This window comes from Glycine soja, chromosome 13 (genome assembly GCF_004193775.1).
Source record: "Glycine soja cultivar W05 chromosome 13, ASM419377v2, whole genome shotgun sequence".
NCBI lineage: Eukaryota > Viridiplantae > Streptophyta > Magnoliopsida > Fabales > Fabaceae > Glycine > Glycine soja.
Genome location: NC_041014.1, coordinates 9984591 through 10005943, shown reverse-complemented (window position 1 = coordinate 10005943; position 21353 = coordinate 9984591). Strand labels below are relative to the sequence as shown.

Genomic DNA, 21353 nt, shown 5'->3' with positions numbered 1-21353 from the left:
ACCAAAGAGATAGAGAAAAAAAGAGTGAATGAGTTTGAGTCTTTAGGATATAGATGACCAAAATTACCTTCTTAAAATGCCCCTCTAACCATAGTCTGGATTTTGGACACCGTCAGCATAGTGATGCTATAATGCCGATAAATGCTGCTATTGCGGCCACTACAACTGCCACAGCGAAGTGTAATGGCAGTGCACTATGCACCTCTACGCCACTATTGCACACTATTGACAACCCTGATATTAACTGAGATGGACAGCAGTATATAGATGTATTGATCTCTTTGTAAAATTTGGAACACTAACCCTTATTTATATTAATCATAATCCTAGTTAAGCTAATTAGGGAAACAAATTGTGATAAGGGAATGTGACCAATTCTAAGAAATAAAGAGGAAATAGGGAAATTAATCCTTGACCATAATCTAAGATATTTTCATATAGCACCCCGGTAATTGAGGTGGGCAATGGGGACTACTTCTGCTGTTTTGTTTGGGTTATTGGGTATTTACAGGGTCCTATACTTGACAAATGAGAACCTAACCTATCATTTGATTGTCCTCTCCCTTGTTGAGAGATTCTTCCCCACTTTTTTCTTTTGGGTGAAAAATAAAACCTTTTGGACCCAAGGTTTTGTTGGACATTTTAGTGTAATTGATCTCTTTATTGTGTTAAAATAAGAGTGCACGCTTGTTTTAATGTAATAACGAGATGTTCGGTTTAGGCAAAGGTTGGAAGTTACTAAAACTTCCATCAACGGTTGGAAGTTACATGGAAGTTACATGGAAGTTACTAAAACTTCCATCAACGACAATTTTTAAAAATAAATAACTTCCATCAACCGCCAATAACCACCTGTTCTTTGATTATAAATAATCATCCTGGTTCAGAAAGCATAACGTGTGAAAAACTCACAAGACCAAAACAAAACTCTTGAATTATAATCTTCTGATTTTATCCGATTGAACAATTTTGGTTGAACCCCGAAATTTGATTCAATCTGAAAGTGTTTATACACGACTTCAGATTTATCCAGGATTATCTCGATTTTCAAAATTAACCAACAAAAGATTGAATCAAATCTTTCGAGATGACGAACGATAGTTCGAAGATGACAAGCAAGTTTGCGAAGTTGGACAAGTTTGAAGGGCAGGATTTCAGAAGATGGCAGAAGAAGATGCACTTTCTCTTGACAACATTGAATGTGGTGTATGTGCTGAGTACACCGATGCCGGTGTATATGGAAGGCGAAACTCTGGATCAAACAAGGAAGCGTTCAAAATGGGAGAACGACGATTACATTTGTCGTGGACACATTCTGAACGGTATGTCTGACTCTCTCTTTGATATTTATCAAAATGTTGAGTCTGCTAAGGAATTATGGGACTCTCTTGAATCCAAGTATATGGCAGAAGATGCCTCAAGTAACAAATTCTTAGTTAGTAATTTCTTTAATTACAAAATGATTGATTCGAGGCTTGTTATGGAGCAATATAATGAACTGCTGCGGATTTTGGGTCAGTTTACTCAACATGATTTGAAAATGGATGAATCCATTGCAGTTTCATCTATAATTGATAAACTGCCTTCTTCTTGGAAAGACTTCAAGCATACCTTGAAACATATGAAGGAAGAGTTGACTCTGGTTCAACTCGGTAGTCATTTCATGATTGAGGAGTCGCTGAGGGCTCAGGAAATTGACAAAGTCAATGATAAAACCGTAGCAGGTTCCTCTTCCGTTAATATGGTAGAGGAAAGTGGAACAGTTAAGCAAAATTACAATGCTAAAGGTAACAAACGAAAATTTCAAGGAAATAAGAACAAAGGTCCAAACAAACAGACAAAATTATCATGTTGGAAGTGTGGGAAACCTGGTCATTTAAAGAGGGATTGCCGGGTGTTCAAAGGAAAGAACAAGGCTGGTCCAAGTGGGTCTAATGATCCTGAAAAGCAACAAGGTCAGATTGTAGTGAATAATTTTAATTCGAATACGAATTCGAATTATGTATCACTAATATCTGATGCATTCTATGTGCAGGATGATGACGTTGCTTGGTGGTTTGATTCGGGAGCAACAAGCCATGTGTGCAAAGATCGTCGTTGGTTCAAGGAATTTAGACCAATCGATGATGGCTCTATTGTGAAGATGGGCAATGTTGCAACTGAACCAATCCTAGGATTAGGTTGTGTTAATTTAGTTTTTACTTCCGGAAAAAGTTTGTATTTGGATAATGTCTTATTTGTACCTGGTATTCGTAAGAACTTATTGTCTGGTATGGTTTTAAATAATTGTGGTTTCAAGCAAGTACTTGAAAGTGACAAGTACATCTTGTCAAGACATGGTTCGTTTGTTGGATTTGGTTATCGTTGTAATGGAATGTTTAAATTAAACATTGATGTTCCTTTTGTTCATGAATCTGTTTGTATGGCCTCGTGTAGTTCTATAACTAATATGACAAAATCAGAAATTTGGCATGCTAGATTAGGACATGTTCATTACAAAAGATTAAAAGATATGTCAAAAACAAGTATGATTCCTCCTTTTGATATGAACATTGAAAAATGCAAAACTTGCATGTTGACCAAGATCACTAGGAAACCTTTTAAGGATGTTAAAAGTGAGACTAAAGTCTTAGACCTTATTCATAGTGATTTGTGTGATTTGCATGCTACTCTATCATTAGGTCATAAAAAATATCTTGTTACTTTTATTGATGATGCATCAAGGTATTGTTATGTATATTTATTAAATACAAAAGATGAAGCTCTTGATAAATTTAAAATTTATAAGAAAGAGGTAGAACTTCATCAAAATGGGCTAATCAAAACTCTTCGTACAGATAGGGGAGGTGAGTATTATGATCCGGTTTATTTTCAATCTACTGGAATAATACATCAAACTACAGCTCCCTATACACCACAACAAAATGGTGTAGCCGAAAGGAAGAATAGAACCTTGAAAGAAATGGTGAATTCCATGTTATCCTATTCGGATTTAAGTGAAGGATTTTGGGGTGAGGCTATGTTGGCAGCCTGTTACTTGTTGAACCGAATTCCTAACAAAAGGAATAAGGTTACCCCATATGAACTTTGGCACCAAAAGACACCAAATTTGAGTTATCTCAAAATTTGGGGATGTAGGTTTGTGAGAACTCAGCATAATTTGGCCGATCATTTAACCAAAGGGTTAAGTAGAGATCTCGTGAAAAGGTCGGCTGTGGGATTAGGATTAAAGTCCATCTGAAATCTCTTATGTTAAGATACCCAATTCCCATCTAATATGACATTGGGTGCTGAATTCAATGTGGAAAGCTTAACATGTAGAGATTGGAACACATCATCGAAAGTGTCCCAAAAGGTATGTGTTCGGTTCTGCAAGTTAAGGAGGTTGAAGTATAACTTCTCAATGGTTCTTTTGAAAAATTGCATTTGCAGGTGCAAGAAAGAAAAGGACTACCTATATAAGCATGAAGTTTAGCCGCTTCAAGAAGCTGGGACTTGGCTTTGATATGCTTATGAAGGATAGGGACACAGGCTAGTAAAACTAGTGTCGAGCAAGAGTAATGTTATAAACTATTGTGCAAATTATCTTCATGTATTCATTATGAATAGAAAGGGTTCAATCCTTAGTGACACCCTGATATTCGAATATTTGAAACGTGTAATTTGCTAAGATGAAATTCAATCGTCACGATATTTCATCTATGCAGTAGTTTGTGGTATGTTATGACTTTGGTGATTTGATCGGTAATTACACTAAAATGGGGGAGGTTTGTTGGACATTTTAGTGTAATTGATCTCTTTATTGTGTTAAAATAAGAGTGCACGCTTGTTTTAATGTAATAACGAGATGTTCGGTTTAGGCAAAGGTTGGAAGTTACATGGAAGTTACTAAAACTTCCATCAACGGTTGGAAGTTACATGGAAGTTACTAAAACTTCCATCAACGGCAATTTTTAAAAATAAATAACTTCCATCAACCGCCAATAACCACCTGTTCTTTGATTATAAATAATCATCCTGGTTCAGAAAGCATAACGTGTGAAAAACTCACAAGACCAAAACAAAACTCTTGAATTATAATCTTCTGATTTTATCCGATTGAACAATTTTGGTTGAACCCCGAAATTTGATTCAATCTGAAAGTGTTTATACACGACTTCAGATTTATCCAGGATTATCTCGATTTTCAAAATTAACCAACAGGTTTTTGTAGAATTTTCTGACTTTCAGTAATTTGCGATAACTCTTCTTTTTGAATGGTTCTTAATGATGCTTATATTGCAAATTTGTTATGTATTGACGAACTTCCTTTGTTTTATCTAAAATAAAAATTGGGGTGTAGTTTATGGGTAAAATCAACTAACACATAACTTCAATTTCTAATGTAGGCTCTATCCAAGCTTACCACTGAGCTCAATGAAAAAATTTTTGAACTTGAGGTTGGTTGTCTTGTCCTCTTGATGGTTTCAATTGCATTTAGCTAGCATAAATCTGAGTACTAAGTTGTTCTCTCATATTGATTGAGCATTCAAGATCAAGTCTGCAGATAACAGGATACTTCAAGAGCAACTGCAGTTGAAGGTATATTACACAATTGTATGTCCTTTTAAGGGGACTTGTTGCAATTCCTGACATTTGCTAAAATTCTACAGAATTCAGAAAACGTTGAGATGCAAGAGACAATTATTTCACTAAAGAAACAAATAAATTTGTTGCTGGATAAAACCTCAACTTATCATCAGCGCGCTGCTGATAATGAGACTGACTGTTCTAGAGACATATTAGGAAAGACTGATGAAGCACAATCAGTCAAAAACTTGAATGCAATAGTTTCTCAAGCACACCCCAAGCAAGGAAGTAATGATTCAATTATAAATTCTCAAATTCTTGTGCAGGTTATCTCTCTCTCTCTCTCTGGCACCTTCTGCAGAAGTAAACTTAAACTATTATTGGCATAATAGATAAATTTGAGAACGGATTCCTAGATTTTTTTGCTTGTTTGTGTTTCAGTAGGAGTGGTTTTCTTTTTTACTATTGCATTCAATTGTGCAGGTAGCAGAAGTGGAGAATTTAAGGCAAGAAAATGTGAGATTAGTGGAAGAGAAAGATGGGCTTGAAATTCAAAGCCAGAAACTTGCAGAGGAAGCTTCATATGCAAAAGAGTTGGCAGCAGCTGCAGCAGTTGAACTCCGAAACCTTGCTGAAGAAGTGACTAAACTTACTTATGAAAATGCAGAACTGAGTGGTGATCTGGAAGCTGCAAAGGAAGCCTCTTGCAATTCAAACTTTTCTCCAACATCTTCATATGATTGCAAGCAAAATATTAATAATAGTTTTCAACGAGATGGGAAATCGAAAAAGTTGGGGAACGAAGTTCTTATTGAGGACTTGCAGAAGGACCTTAATGCTAGACTCCAAAGAGAAGCTGCATTAGAAGCAGCTCTATCTGTGAAAGTTGAAATAGAAGATGACCTAAGAAGTACACTTGATGAAATAAAACACCAAAAACAAGATTTGGAATATGAGCTTACAAACATGCGGATGCTGGTGTCAAAGATGAAAAAGTCTGGGATTAATGTTGAGGACAAGTCAACTAATGATGTGCAAACCAAGGTTAAAAATGGGCATCCAACATCTAATGGTTACTCTCATAGAAAACAATACAAAGAGGGTGAAATTTTAGGGAGCATGGAAGATATGATTGCATTAGAAGAACTGAGGGCTAATTATCAAAGAGAAAGAAGAAGATGCAAAGAACTAGAAAGTCATATTTCTATATTGAAGGTATCTCATTCTCATGATCACATTTCATATTTCATTTATGTTCCATGATAACATAAATCTGCATTGATTGAATTTCTTCCTGACTTAAGTAAGATCAAGGGTGAGAAAATGAGTTTAGGTGACTGCTTTTTAGAAGAGAGATGATGAAGAGAAAATTGGGATAAGGTAGACTGGAAAGGAAAGATCAATGAGATGTACTCATGATATGATTAACTAAATAGCAAGTTCTATTAGACTGTAATTAATACAAATAGTAGTAATTTCTTTCAAAGAAATATAATTAGTAAAAAAACATAGATAACCTTTGACTTAAATATATTTTTAGTCCCAGCATTTTTTTCATTTTCGTCCCTGTAATTTTTTTTTTAATTTGGTTTTTGCAAAATGTGTTTATTTTGTTTTTTGTCCTTAAAGTGCTTCAGATAGCCCTTTGAACAGTGAAAAAAATGTTATCTAAAGCACTTTAAGGATGGAAAAATAAAACAAACACATTTTGCAAGGATGAGAATCAAAAAGGCATTGAATTACAGGGACCAGAAATGTATTTAAGCATAAACCTTTCAACAAGGATAGATCAGACTTCAAGCACAACTACATATGGGTCTGAAAGAATTAACCTCAAAGTGAATACTGGCTTTAGGATTCTACTTTTTTTTTGGAATTTAGACATTGAATTAGGGAAAGCAGGAATATAAAAAGTGCAAAACATAATTGTTTAAATATCTGGAATCTAATAGCTAAATCTCTAGCAGAGCCTAACGGTGTGTTTGATTGAGTGGAATGAAATTGAGAAAAAATATTTGAATTAAAGTAGTGTGTTGGAGGTGTGGACCTACACTAATTTTTGAAAGTTTCCCTTCCTTTTCACTCCATTTCATCTCTCCCAAACATACCATAAGGTTCTGAAATAGCTATAGGTAGGATTTTTTAAAGACAGGAATAACAAATATGGGTTAGGGTACCAACTTCCAAGAAGACTAGAAAAAGAAAATTCAGGATACTGTTCCACTGTGTAGAAAGATCAAATTCCATAGAGAATAGTTATAGACAGGTTGCTAGTTACTTGGGTTTTTCGAACCTGATCTCCCTTGTTGCGATCTTCTATATACATTCACAATAGATTTGCATTTTGGAGAGTAGAAATCATAAATGGCACAGAAGGGTTAATTTCGTAGGTTGTCATGCATCTTGCATCACATAGCCTAGACTTGTTTTTTTTATTTCTCTTCGTGAAGACAGAATTGCAAATGATAGCACTTTTAACTATGGAATAGGGTGAAGATATTGCTGGTCTGGATGTTATGGCCCTTGAAGAACTTCAAAACCTTCATATTGAGGCAATAACAAAGATTTGCCATGCTAAGGTGACATCTCTCACTTGCCTGCCTTTCAACAATAATTTTCCATTGCCATGTCCTAATGAAACAAATTGATTTTTTCTTCTGCCCGTGAAAATTTTAATATATATTTTGAGGTCAATTTTTATGTTCATTTATATCCAGGAAATGTAAACATTTACTCCATCTTAGATGCTGTTTCTGATGAGTTATTACTTATTACCTATAGGCCTTCTGCTTGATACTAGATATATTTTAAAATTATGAATATCAATATTATTAATTTTCAATGTGATAAGAGGCAGTATATGCCAAGACAAGTCCCCTATAAGAAGTTAAATTCCAAATTATAGATTTTTATTTATCAGTTAATGAAAAAGGAAGTGGCATTTCTGGAGGGAAGTAAAACGAGTGACATGCACATGCTATCCTTTTTTCTTATTCAACTTTGACCAGCATACCTGCGTGTCTGTTATATTCTGCCTAATATTATAATCTCTTGCGAACAAACTGTCATGACTGATTAATGTTATTTTACATTTTACAACTTGCAGTATGCAAATCAAAACTTGTAGCATCATGCTGTTGGCTGCTGTGACTGTCGTACACGGGGTTTCTGAAGTTGGTATCAATTCCTAAAAGTACAGTCATGAAATTATGTACCTAATCCAGGGTCTTTTAACTTAATATGCACTATTATTTCAGGTACATTATACTTTGTAACTTCACAAAATACTGGCAATCTTCTCTCAATCATCCTTGTGCTGGTGCATGGAAGCAGTGAAGGCCAATCAGTTAGTTTAGGCGAATAACTACTTGCTACTGATGGGAATTGAGGCCCCTCAGCTTCATGATTTTTTCTCAAGCAAGGATCAGTAACTGTAGCTTGTATCGTTTGGAAGTTATCATTTACAAATTCACAAAATGTAGCTTATGAAGCATAAAATATTGTAAGGTGACAAAAATATCTATGTATATATATGTTGTACTATATGGAATTATACATGCTATTTAATGTACATCCAAGCACCCTCCTTCCCTAGCAATTCATTCACAGCCTGTTTCTTCATATGATGCAGGGCAACGGTCCCCAAAGATACCCAAATTTGTTGCATATGGGTGTGGAAAATCACCTTCCAAATCACGATCCACACTGTTTGAATGAACATGAAAATATTCCCTTGTAAGACTAATTGGCGTTCACAGTTATATAAGAAATGATAAGAGAAATATATTACTTGGGAAGCCTATCACAATTTGAAGAAACCCATCCAATCTGCTGTTTCTCGTTGTCATAAATCACCATTTTATCTTGTAAAGTGATGTCTGAGAGCAATAAAAGGCATATTACCATCAAAAAAATTGTTGAGAATCAGGAATAAATGTCATTTATAATAAATGACATTTAATAAATGACATTTATTCCTGATTTCCAACAATAATCAAATAAGAGAAAGGAATTTTTTATACTCTTTTAAATTGGCATGCCTTACCTCCTATTATGTTCAGATTTTCTAGTCCTACTTCAGTGCCATCTAGAATCCCCAAGCAGACATTGCCATGTTTCTGGTAAAGGACAGCATGTTAGACAATTTCATTTGTTTCCTTAACTAGAGGCAGAGTTGTTCAGTCTTAAAAGGTGCTCACAGTGATAATAAGGTAAGATTCTGGTGGTAGGTGCATCTGCAAATTCATGATTTTTTTGAAGCTCAATGCTAGGGGCTTGAAATATTTCTTGACATCACTTAACGATTCGAAAGACTTTGCACCCTTCCAACAAATTGGAAGTGATGGGTCATCAGTTGCTCTTTTCAACTGTTTTCCCTTTAAATCTTTAGTTACCTGAATTATGGATCAAGGAATTATTAACTTAAGATGGCTGACTAAATATCTTAGGCCATATAAGACAACGAGATTGATGATGAAAATTGAGCCTCTCTCTAGTTTCTATCTTACTAAATCAACAACAGCTTGATAGGCTTGTGAGTTGAAGTATGTGTAAGAGCTCCCACTATCGAAGATAAGTTCAAGACCCTTAACAGCAGTAGCCTTTCCATTGAAAACCAGTTCTGCTGGTCCTGAGCTGTAGTGTTTTCTGAAGCAATGATTGTTGGCAACTTTTCATGAACGGCAACAGATGATGCAAGTGTGAAACAAAAAAATCTCAGAAGGAACAAATGGCATCAATTTTTAAAACTTACTCCGAAGAACTCGACAACATGGATGTCCAAACAATTCCTGAAGAGGGAATGAAATCATCTCCGAAGAATAAAAACCCTCCTCCTTGTGCACTTAGGCAGTGGCCAACAACATTGCGGATCAGACCCAAAGAATGAAGCTGAGACAAAATGCTTGCTCTGCCATTCCCAAGGCCAAGGACTCCTGACGTAGCAGGTGGGGAGTTAGAACCAGAATACTTTTGATCATATCCGCACCTAGCCATTCATCAGACAAAGAAACTCTTAATTATTCTCAAAGATGAATGGAAAACTTTAGCTCCAAGTTGAAGTCATGGTAACTTTTTTCCTGTGAGTAGATCAATTCTGTCCTGTTGCTCTATTTACTGAAGCATAACTTCACCATATTTTTTTTTTACATCACAACTTCAATACAAATTATCTAATTAAGTCCCATTTGAATAAACTTCACTATAAACACTTGTAAAAGAAGAAAATAAGAAGATAAAATCAACTATGGTGTTAGATGAGAGAGCTAATATAAAAGTTAAGTGCATAAGTTAGTTTTAGGCTATGGGAAAAATTTAATTCATTTTACCACTTTACCTTCTTGTTTCCTTCTCCTATTAATACTGATGGGTAAGTTTATCCAAAGCAGGCCTTGGTAGTTGATACCACCAGTGTCACTCATGAAGATGGAAATTGGAAACAAAACACTTACCCAAAGGCTACCCTAGGGCGCACCACAGAGCCATTGGTGAATTGAAAAGGAATGTAATCCCGGACTAGCACACCCAGAGATGATCCATGATCTGCATACTCAACCTCATAGTCACATGGGTCATCTGGGGAAGGACAATTATAGGCCATTGATAAGTGCACTTCAGAACACAACTGGTCCACACATTGCACAAGGTTGTGATTGGGTTTATAAAGTTGATCGCGAGGCTGCAAAGATTGCCACCACGTAAATAACAAGATAAAATGATTTGTTATGGTTCATACTTCAGAAAAAGGCCTAATCTAAGTTTAAGCATACCTTGGTGCAACCTTTACATGGTGCATCACACTGAACCCAAGTAAGGTCACTACCCGAGTCAATGTCAAGGTCATAAAGCTTGGGGGGATAGCCAATGTTGAGAGACACTGTGTAATGCCTGCATAAAGAGGAATACAGATATTTTTCATGGAACCCGTGTAATTTAAACCTAACAAGAAAAACCAATTCACTTTAGAAATTCAACTACCATGTTTCCTTTTCTTTTTCTTCCAAAACATGTATAAGAAAAAAGTGACTTTTTGTGAGATGGAGTCCAATCCCCCCCAAATAATAATAATAAAAAAAAAAACAAGAAAAAAGTTAAGAGCCTCAGTCAAACCTAACTTTTATTCTTTCTCTAAATAAATTAGAAATTGAATGGCAGGTGAAACTCAATGAAACAGCAGATATACTTGATAATAATCTGAAAACTAGATCAGGAATCAAATCTATAAGAACTGAAAATTCCATTTTATTAAGTATAGGAGACAGATAAAAGAATGTTTCAAAAACTTAACATAGCTCAACTCAGAAGACAAATATAATGACTAGAACAAAGTTATCCAAAAAAAAAAAAACATTCAATTACACAAAATAAGAAGTGAGAGAAAAAAAATTAACAATAAAAGCAAGATGATACTATTACTACTTGATGATAAAGTTTGAATAAAACAAAACAATTATTGTAGAATCACAACATACCCAAGAGGGTACACATTTCCCTGAAGTTTGAAAACAGCAGAGGAGGAAAGGCGATGATGATTATTATCAGAATATGGGGTTTTGGGCTTCTTGGCGTTGCGGGGTTGAGCTGAGAAAGGGAGTGGTAAAATGGCAGAAAATAGAAGAAATGGCAAAAGCGTGTGCAATGCTATTATTCCTTTCATTTTAACATCCTCACTTGGAAAAAAAAACTTTATTTTCTGAGAGAGAGGGAAAAAGGGTGCAGTGATTCAAGAAAGGGTGTCTCAGAAACAAATGATGAAATCGAAAAGGAAATGAAAAAAGGGAAGGAGTTTTGGACACTGAAATAGAGCATTCTCTGCGGTGTGTCTATTTTATTTTCTGGCTTGTTTTTGGTCGGGGGTGGGGGCAGTTGGCAGATACCAACGTTATTTAATGCTTTATTTAGAAATGGATTTTTTATTTTAGCTTCTTTAATAATATGAAATTTATGAAGAAAAATATATATTTTGTCAACTTCTTTTAAAATATATTTAAATTTAAATAAAAAAGTTTCGATCTAATTATTTTATTTTATTTATTTACTTTTCAATTTTACACTCTACAAATAACTTATATAATGTAAATTATATTTATTGATTATATTTTAATTTAACATAATGAATAGATATCGACAAATAATACATTTTTTTCTAAGATTAAGATAAATCAAATATAATAAATTCACCTAAAATCACATTAATTTATTTTATTTGATATTTCTTTATTAATTGTTTAGAGATATTTTTGGTTCCTCCCAACATGGTGGATGCTTCAAGTAGCATAAGGAATGTGGGCTTGTTGCTCCTAAGGAGCAGAACCTACAATCACCTGCTGCTAAAGTCAGAGTTTTGTAAAAGATGTATAAAAATGTGAGCTTGGATCCATACATGTAGACATGAAAATACCTTTATATAATAGTATTTGGTAGGTGGAGCAGCACTTAAATTAAGGGACTTGTTAGATGCACCCAGCACACTTTGAAAATTCCAATAATGTTCCTCGCTATTTTTTCTTTATATTGGCACCCGTTCTGTGTTTTTTGTTGTGTTGAAAGCTTGGGTTTTTTTTTTTATTGTGGTGTGTTTTTTCTCGTTGGTGGTCGTTTTTGCAAGTGTTGAGAGAGGTAGCGGTTCGGTGTAGGTGAAAGTCTTACCGGTGTTGGTTTTATTTCGACAGAGGTACACATTTTCTAGCTTTTCTGGGTAACTGGTGTTCTAGTAGATCTAGTATTATTAACATGTGGATAAAGTTAATCCGTAAGTTGTATACAGATGAAGTACATCCATAACCAAGAATTATAACATACGAATGTAGTTTATCTGTAAGAATTATACGGATGTAGTTCATCCGTAAGCTTTATACGGATGTACTTCATCCATATGTTGTATTTTGAAGCTTACAGATAAATTTCATCTGCATAAAGCTTATAGATGAACTACATCTGTATGATTCTTACGGATGAAGTTCATCCGTATGAAGCATACAGATGTAGTACATCCATATGCATTGTTTTTTTTCCAGAATATTTATTAAATTTTGAAAAATTTAGATTTAATAACATTATTAATATGTTTAATTTTTATTACATATTTTTGAAATTGTGGATAATTTATTTATTACAAATTATTTATAGTGTAAGTAAAAGATTAAATTATTTAGGTACAATAATTGAATTTATTTTAACTAGTAAAATGTTAAATTAGTTGTTAGTTATAGTTTTCTATTTTTTTTTTGTTAATTAGGGTGCAAAATTTTTATTTATTTGAAGTATTTTTTATGTTAAATGAGATGTTTCCTAAAAAATTTTATTATTGTGTTTTTGTAGTCCCTGTCGTGTAATTTTTTTGTAGAATTTATAAATTATTTAGTTATTGCAAATTAAATAAAGTATAAGTAAAAATTGAAATTATTTAGGTGCAAAATTTGTATTTAGTTTAAGTAAATTATTTAGTTATAAATTTTGAATGTAGTTGTATAAGTTGGTAATATGTATGTAGTTAATATATTTTTATGATATTTATCAAATTTTGATGTTAATGACTAGATAAAAAGTACTACGAGGGACTAATTTTAGTTTTGCTACTATGGTGTGCTTTAAAAGATTATGTAGACTTGTGTATGATGTATAATTTTTTGATTTGTTGTTAAGATGGATGAAGATCAATGGACGTATGATAATACAATGTCTCAAGAAGTTGATATGGATTAGGAAAATGAACAAGAATGAGGTGTGAATGAACCACATGTTGATTGTTCATATGCTTTTAATACTTCTCAGGTAATAATGTTCATTATTTTGAGTCATTTGATTGAATTTATGTTTTGTATAAAAAATAAATTGTCTGGGTTGCATTGTAGGTCTTTGGTACCCGAGATTATGTTTTGCAATAGGCTCGATCGGTTGCCCATGAAAACGGATTTGCTGCAGTCATTATGAGGTCAGACACACATACTGGTAGTAGAGGAAGAAGTTCATTTGTGTTAATTGGTTGTGAAAGGAATGGTCAGTATAAGTGTAGGAACAAAGAATTTGTTATAAGAGCCATTGGGAGTAGGAAATATGGTTGTCCCTTCAAGCTTCGTGGGAAACCAGTGATTGGAGGGCAAGGTTGGATGATGAAGTTGATCTGTGGGATTCATAATCATGAATTGGCCAAGTCTTTAGTTGAACATCCATACGCTGGGCGATTGACTAAGGATGAGAAGACAATTATTGTTGATATAACAAAGTCGATGGTGAAACCAAGAAACATCCTACTAATATTGAAGGAGCACAATGTCAATAGTTGCACAACTATCAAACAAATATACAATGCAAAAAGTACATATCGTTCTTCCATTAGAGGAGGTGATACTGAAATGTAACATCTAATGAAACTTCTTGAACGTGATCAATATATTCGTTGGCATAGATTAAAGGATGAATTTGTGGTACATGATCTATTTTGGTGTCACCCTGATGTAGTAAAGTTATGCAATGCATGTCATTTGGTGTTTTTGATAGACAGTACCTACAAAACAAATAGGTACAGACTCCCACTACTTGACATTGTTGGGGTGACACCAACAGGGATGACATTCTCTGTTGGGTTTGCATATTTGGAGGGTGAACGTGTTAATAATGTTGTATGGGCTTTGGAACGGTTTCGAGGTCTATTTTTAAGATGTGATTGTCTCCCTGTAGTTATTGTGACTGATAGAGACCTAGTATTGATGAATGTAGTGAAAACTGTTTTTCCCGAGTGTACAAACTTGTTGTACAAGTTTCACATCAACAAGAATGTCAAGGCCAAATGCAAATCCTTAATTGGTCAAAAAAATGCTTGGGAGTATGTCATGGATGCCTGGGGTAGTCTGGTTGATTGTCTTTTTGAACAGTAGTTCGCTGAGTGCCTTCAGAAGTTTCAAATGACTTATTCACCTTGGTCAATGTTCGTTGACTATGTTAACGAAACAAGGATAATCTCACACAATGAAAAATTTATTACAGCCTAGACGAATAAGGTGATGCACTTAGGCAACACAACAACAAACAAGTATTAAAATGTTACAATTTTTCTAGTAATGTTTATTAATTCATGGAATTTAATTGTAGTATATTTTTACTGTTTTTTGTATATTTCAAATGTAGGGTTGAATCTGCTCATAGGGCTTTAAAAAGAGTATTACATAATAGTCTTGGAGACCTATGTAGTGTTTGGGATGCCATGACCATGATCACGCTGCAGCACACTCAAATTAAAGCATCCTTTGAAACAAGTATACATGTGGTTGGACATGTATTTAAAAAAATCTTATACAAGAGGCTTCTTGAAATGGTTTCAAGGTACGCTTTAAATGAGATTGTTGCTGAGTTTGAGTGTGTACATTATGCTGGCAAGAATCCTTCTTCTTGTGGTTGTGTGATAAAGAACCACATACGGTCTTCCTTGTGCATGTGAGCTATCTAGGTATGTTGTTGGCAGCATCCCACTCGATTCAATCCATATGTTTTGGAGGAGACTTAGTTTTTCAGACCAAGGGTTATGTGAGGCTGAAGTCACCATCAAAGAAGAGATCGAGATCAAATCTAAAAGATTTGAGGAACTTAATGTTTGTGGTAAAGTTACTCTCAAGATTAAACTTCGAGAAATTGCATGCCCCGATGTAAACTCTATATGTCCTCCTCTGTCAAAGGTCAACACTAAAGGTACACCGAAGAAACCGATGAACAAAAATCAAAGATCCACAAAGCGTGATCCGTCTTATTGGGATTATGTTGATGTTTTTCATTCTGTTCAAAATAGCAACTCTTCAGTGAAACATAGTGCATCATCTTCTGACCCATCGAAGCCAACAAGGATCATCCCGATGTTGGATCAATTTGAGTCATTTATACAGGGTTTCATTGACAACATTGTGGATGTGAAAACGGACGGTAATTGTAGATATTGAGCCATTGCCGCTTTATTAGGTATGGGCGAAGATTCTTGGTCGTTGGTGCGCAACCAATTGATTAAAGAACTTGGCAAATGGTCGGATGACTATATCAACCTCTTCGGTGGCACAGAGAGATTTGAAGAATTAAGGTTGTCTCTACTTGTTGATGGGTTTTTCAAGGTATTTTGTTTTGGTTTTTTTTTAGAACAAACTTTAAAGCGTGGATATTTTGTTTGATGTGTATATTTTGTTTGATTCAGGTTAGTATGGATAAGTGGATGGATGTAACGGAGATGGGATATATCATTGCATCAAGGTATAATGTAATCCTTGTATCGTTGTCCCAACAACAAAGCATGACATTTTTTCCTCTTAGAAGTCAACCACCACCAGATTCTTCTGTGCACCGCATTATATGCATCAGTCACATGTTTGAAAATCATTTTGTTCAGGTACATTGAAGATAGTTAATCTAATTTTTAGATTTATGCAATCATTTGTGTTCATTTGAGTTAATAATGTTTGTTCACTTACAACAGGTTTATTTGAAAGACCGTTGTCCTTTACCGCCTCTAGCATTGTTGTGGTCTAGGAATTCTCATCCTCAGGCAAAGCAGTGGCCAACTCCATATATTAGTAGAATGTAGTAGTACAGAAGCTTCCTGATGTTGAAAATAGACTATGTCGACCTAAATGAAGACTGAACATGCATCGTTGTTGTGGACTGTAACACTTCTTTATCTAATTTTATTAATTATGTGATATAATTTGTTGTCAGACATTTATTCTTAATTATTAAGTAATTATTGCGTTAAGAAATAAATTAGTTGGTGCAACTAAAATCAATTACGCATGTATGATATATCGTTGTCATAATTGACAACACATTGTCAAATGCATGCGTATTAAAGTTTGAGCATGATACGACATTGATTGACTTGACAACATATTCTGATGCACGATACAGCTTGACACCACATTAGTTTAGTTGGAAACACAAACACAAAGCATTTGCACGCGTCTCTATTTTTTTAAAAAAAGTGAAGCAATGTTAGTTAAAACTATCTATATATATGAGACACGCCAACACCCTAAAAAATCACACATTCTCTCCTAATTTTTATAAGAAAATATGGCATTTTTGGAAGAAACTAGCAGTCAGACGATTGTCAACTCAAGGTTGAGTTTTATTTTTTCAAATGGATCGATTATTCACAACAATAGTGGTGTTTACTTTCAAACTTCCACTCCAGTACCCATTCGAGTACCAAACACTTGTGATTTTGCAACGCTAAAAACCAGAATACACAATACCCTCCAGCTAACCGACAAATAATTTTTGGATGAAATTTACTACCGACAGCCATTCATAGATACAGGTAACCAATTTCGCTTTTAATGTATGCAATTGAAAAATGATGATGATGTTAACACAATGTTAATGTGTAATCATCAATTTTCGTGTGTTGGACCGATTGAGTTATTATGCACCATTGGTAGAACACCAGATGAAATATTAAACTTATTTGAAGGCACTATGACCCCTACTTATGATGTCCTTCTTTATTACAATGGGAGGTGGAACATGTCACGCCAAAACAACTTTGTAGGTTACGCATTCATAGGAAAAAATCCAAAAAAAATTGACATTGCTTCAAGATGTACCATCGATGAACTGAAGGATTTGATAAAAAAAGTTGCACCTCAAGGGATTCCCCCTCATGGTATTCATGAATCACAAATGGTAAGACGATTGTTTTTTTGACAACCAGGTCATTTTGAGTATTTAGACAAAGTTATCAAATTTGAAATTATTAAGCTGAAAACTAACGATGACGTGCTGAAGGTCTTAGTACAGTCTAACTATTGGAAACAATTTGGACCAATAGAAATTTTAGCTATTTTTAGTAAACAGGTAATGGAAATGGAAGATGACGTGTCTATCTCGTGACATGCGATGGAAGCTTGCTTGTGAAGCTTCTATGGAGGTTGGATCTTTGAGCTTCAATGGTGATTTTCCACCATGGAGATGCAGCGGAAGGCAAAGGAGAAGAGGAGAGGGGAGACACCATCCACAAGGGAATAAGCCATGGAAGAAGGAGCTTCACCACCAAGAATGTGCCTTGGATAAGAAGCTTGAAGATGATGCTTTAATGGAGGAAAAGAAAGAGGGAAGGGGGGAGCACGAAATTGAAGGAATAAAAGAGGGAGAGAAGTGAAACTTTGAAGTGTGTCTCATAAGACTTTAATGCATCAAAGTTACAACAAGTGTTACACATGCTTCTATTTATAGACTAGGTAGCTTCCTTGAGAAGCTTTCTTGAGAAAACTTCCTTGAGAAACTTCTTTGAGAAAACTTCCTTGAGAAGCTAGAGCTTAGCTACACACACCACTCTAAAAGCTAAGCTCACCTCCTTAAGAAACTTCCTTGAGGAGCTAGAGCTTAGCTACACACACCTCTCTAATAGCAAAGCTCACCTCCTTGAGATGAGAAGCTAGAGCTTAGCCACACACCCCTATAATAGCTAAGTTCACCCCCATGACAAAATACATGAAAATACAAAAAAGTCTCTACTACAAAGACTACTCAAAATGCCCTGAAATACAAGGCTAAAACCCTATACTACTAGAATGGCCAAAATACAAGGCCCAAAAGAAGAAAAAAACCTATTATAATATTTACAAAGAAGAGTGGACCCAACCTTGGTCCATGGGCTCAAAAATCTACCCTAAGGTTCATGAGAACCCTAAGGCCTTCTTCATTAGCTCTAGCCCAATCCTCTTAGAGTCTCTTGCACATGGCTCTGGTAACAGGTCCTTTCTTAGGGAGGATTGCATCAACATGATTGAATGCAAGTTTTATTTCTGAGTTTTTCATGCAAATTTTATTTCTTTCCACTATGTTGAAGTTAATGTAATGTTTGAATTCGAGAAGTTGTTCACTAGTTTTTCAACTAAGTTGTTCAGTAATTATTTCCACTATTTGGTTGACCCATGATGCAATACGGATTAGAATGTCTCTTTTCGAATGATATCGAAGCTGGTCACGATTTTAAATATTTAGTTAACTAAGTAAATTTCATCTCAAGGATAGTTTAATGTGACCTTACCTTGCCTTGTATTACTTAAAGGGTAATGACTAGTTTAACTAAAGAAATCAACGCGTTAATGAATTAAAGAAAGGTTACGTAAAGAATTTGGGCAAACCTATGATCAGGTATCCGACCATTTCCTATATCGGTGTTCAAGGTCTACATCAATCCATAATTTAATCTCACTTTATTATTTTGAGTTTGAGTTTTTAAAATATTTGGATCGAATTGAATCTAATCCGATTAATGTGGAAGCAAAGCTTTCAAAGTTTATTTTGATGATGCTAAAGACTCAAGTCAAGAATCAAGTGTCAAGCAAGTTTCAAGAATAAAAGAGTCGTTCAATCAAGAATCAAGATTCAAGTGAAGATTCAAGAGAAGACTCAAGATATGCAAGAATTTCAAGAAAATCATCAAGATAAGTATAAAAAGATTTTTTCAAAAGAAAAGATTGAATAACATAATTTGTCCAAAAGAATTTTTCAAAGAAAAATCTTTTACCATAGTTTTTACTCTCTGGTAATCGATTACCATAAGGCAGTAATCGATTACCAGAAGCCCAAACAGTTTTATAACTGTTTTACAAAGTAGTAATCGATTACCATGGGCATGCAATCGATTACCAATGTTTTTGAACGTTGAATTTCAAATTTCAAGAGTCACAACTTGTAATAAAATATTTTCAAACTTGTGTAATCAATTACACAATATATGTAATTAATTACCAGTGTTTCTTAACATTTTGATTTTTAAATTTAAACATGAAGAGTTACATCTGTTGATGTGTAATCGATTACACTATAATGGTAATTGATTACTAGTGACTTATTTTGAAAATTAAATTACCAAAAGTCACAATTTTTAAAGTGATTAGTTTCTGAAGATTTTTTCAAGAGTCACAACTTTTAAAGTGACTAGTTTTCAAAAAGAGTCACAACTTTTAAAGTAACCAGTTTTTAAAAGAGTCATAACTTTTAAAGTGACTAGTTTTTCAAAAGAAGTCACAACTTTTAAAGTGACTAGTTTTGAAGAAATTGTCAAGAGTCACAAACTTTTAACCTGAACCATCAAATGATTATAATATGTGACCATGGCGTGAATTCTAAGAAGAGAACTTTCTGATTCATTTCTCAACATCTTTCTAAGAGTTTTTGTTCAATACTTACTTTGTCAAGAAAAGTTCATTGGGCAAAAAACTTGTGCTTATTCAATTCTCTTATTCTTCTTTCCTTCTCCCTCTTGCCAAAAGAATTCAAAGAACTATCTGTCTGAAAATTCTTTTGATTCCCCAAACAAAGAATTCAAAGAATTATTCGTTTGAGAATTCTTTGTCCAAACACTTAATTCAAAGAACTAACCGTCTGAGAATTCTGTGTAAGAAGCGGGTAACTTCTTGGTTGTTATAGTGAACACAAGGGAGAGTACATCCTTTGTGGTTCGCTTCAAGTAGTGGGTACATCTACTTGGTTGTTCAAAGAGAGCAAGGGAGGGTACATCCCTTGTGGATCTTTGCTTATAAAGGATTTTACAAGGTTATTGGAAATCTCAAGAACCGTGGGTTGCTTGGGGACTGGACGTAGGCACGGGTTGTGGATGTATAATGAAAACTACTCACGGTCTTTAAACCAAAATGCTGTTGAATTTGAGTGTGTACATTATGCTGGCAAAAATTCTGCTCGTTGTGGATGTATAAGGAAAACTACTCATGGTCTTCTATGTGCATGTGAACTATCTAGGTATGTTGTTGGTACCATACCACTTGACACAATCTAAATGTTTTGGCGGAGACTAAGTTTTTCAGACCAAGGGTTATATGAGCTCGAAGTCAGCATAATCGAAAGGATGGAAACCATATCCAAACAGTTTGAAGAGCTTGATGTTTTTGAGTTACTCTAAAGAGTAAACTTCGAGAAATTGTCTACCCTAATCTAATCTTTATGTGTGCTCCTCCAAAAAAGATAAAAACAAAAGGTGTTAAGAAGAAACTGATGACCAAACATCAAACGTCAACAAAACGTGATTCGTCCTACTGGGAGTATGTTGATGCATTACATTATGTGCAAAATAATAATTTTTCGGTCAAATGTAATGCATCATTTAATATATAGCAATGAAATATTAAATAATTTTATATTATATAAATTTTGTAAATACAATCAATAAACTATAGAGTTTAATGACTCACTGTACACGATAATATTTATAAAAAAATAATTTCAACATAAATATCAAAGATTTTTAATATATGATTTTTAAGATGATTATTATTATTATTATTTTTACATAAAAATCAAAGATAAATATCAAAGATTTATAATAACTTGAACATCTTAATTAATTACGTTAGATTTCCTTAATTAAAATATCTATTATAAAAAAACAAAAATTTATTACAAATGATATTATCTCCATACACACACGAAGAGATCCCAATTGAATATTATACTTTAATTTTAATTACTCTATTCATAATAAATGTCATTATAGATTTTTTTACAAACCATTAACTTTATCATCATTAATTCATTAATAAATTTTGTTGCTAATCATTATTAGGAATATAAATAAAAAGTTAATAAATCATTGAAAAACTAAAATAATACTTATTTTAAGACTTATAAGACATTTATGAACCAAATGGGTAAAACACTCTTCTCAAAAGACAAGTTATTGAACATGGTATCAAGAGAGGTGAAACACAACCAATCAAAACCAGGATTAGCTATTATGATATTGGATGAGTCATATTTCCTTAAGGGTTCATTCGGTAAGATGGAAA

The 21353-nt window shown here is 34.0% G+C and overlaps 2 protein-coding genes across 3 annotated transcripts in view; one reads left to right on the top strand and one right to left on the bottom strand.

Moving 5' to 3' along the window:
• LOC114381153 (kinesin-like protein KIN-7C, mitochondrial) overlaps positions 1 to 8140 on the top strand; it is a 31374-nt gene extending 23234 nt beyond the window's left edge. The window contains exons 20-26 of one of the 2 annotated variants that reach the window (XM_028340337.1): positions 4389 to 4439; positions 4534 to 4581; positions 4653 to 4895; positions 5053 to 5784; positions 7059 to 7148; positions 7676 to 7742; positions 7827 to 8140. In XM_028340337.1, the coding sequence (XP_028196138.1) occupies positions 4389 to 4439; positions 4534 to 4581; positions 4653 to 4895; positions 5053 to 5784; positions 7059 to 7148; positions 7676 to 7696 (1185 nt within the window). In that variant the 3' untranslated portion in view covers positions 7697 to 7742; positions 7827 to 8140. The remainder of the gene's footprint in view (positions 1 to 4388; positions 4440 to 4533; positions 4582 to 4652; positions 4896 to 5052; positions 5785 to 7058; positions 7149 to 7675; positions 7743 to 7826) is intronic. The other variant, XM_028340338.1, reaches the window with a different exon arrangement.
• LOC114381154 (aspartic proteinase Asp1-like) lies at positions 7539 to 11425 on the bottom strand. Its single transcript, XM_028340339.1, has 9 exons — positions 11040 to 11425; positions 10338 to 10455; positions 10020 to 10246; positions 9323 to 9556; positions 9078 to 9216; positions 8769 to 8963; positions 8615 to 8687; positions 8360 to 8447; positions 7539 to 8274 (listed from the first exon to the last, which is right to left on the bottom strand). The coding sequence occupies exons 1-9, from the start codon at positions 11222 to 11224 to the stop codon at positions 8169 to 8171; spliced, it is 1365 nt and encodes a 454-aa protein (XP_028196140.1). The 5' UTR covers positions 11225 to 11425; the 3' UTR covers positions 7539 to 8168.
• Positions 11426 to 21353: the final 9928 nt, after the last annotated feature.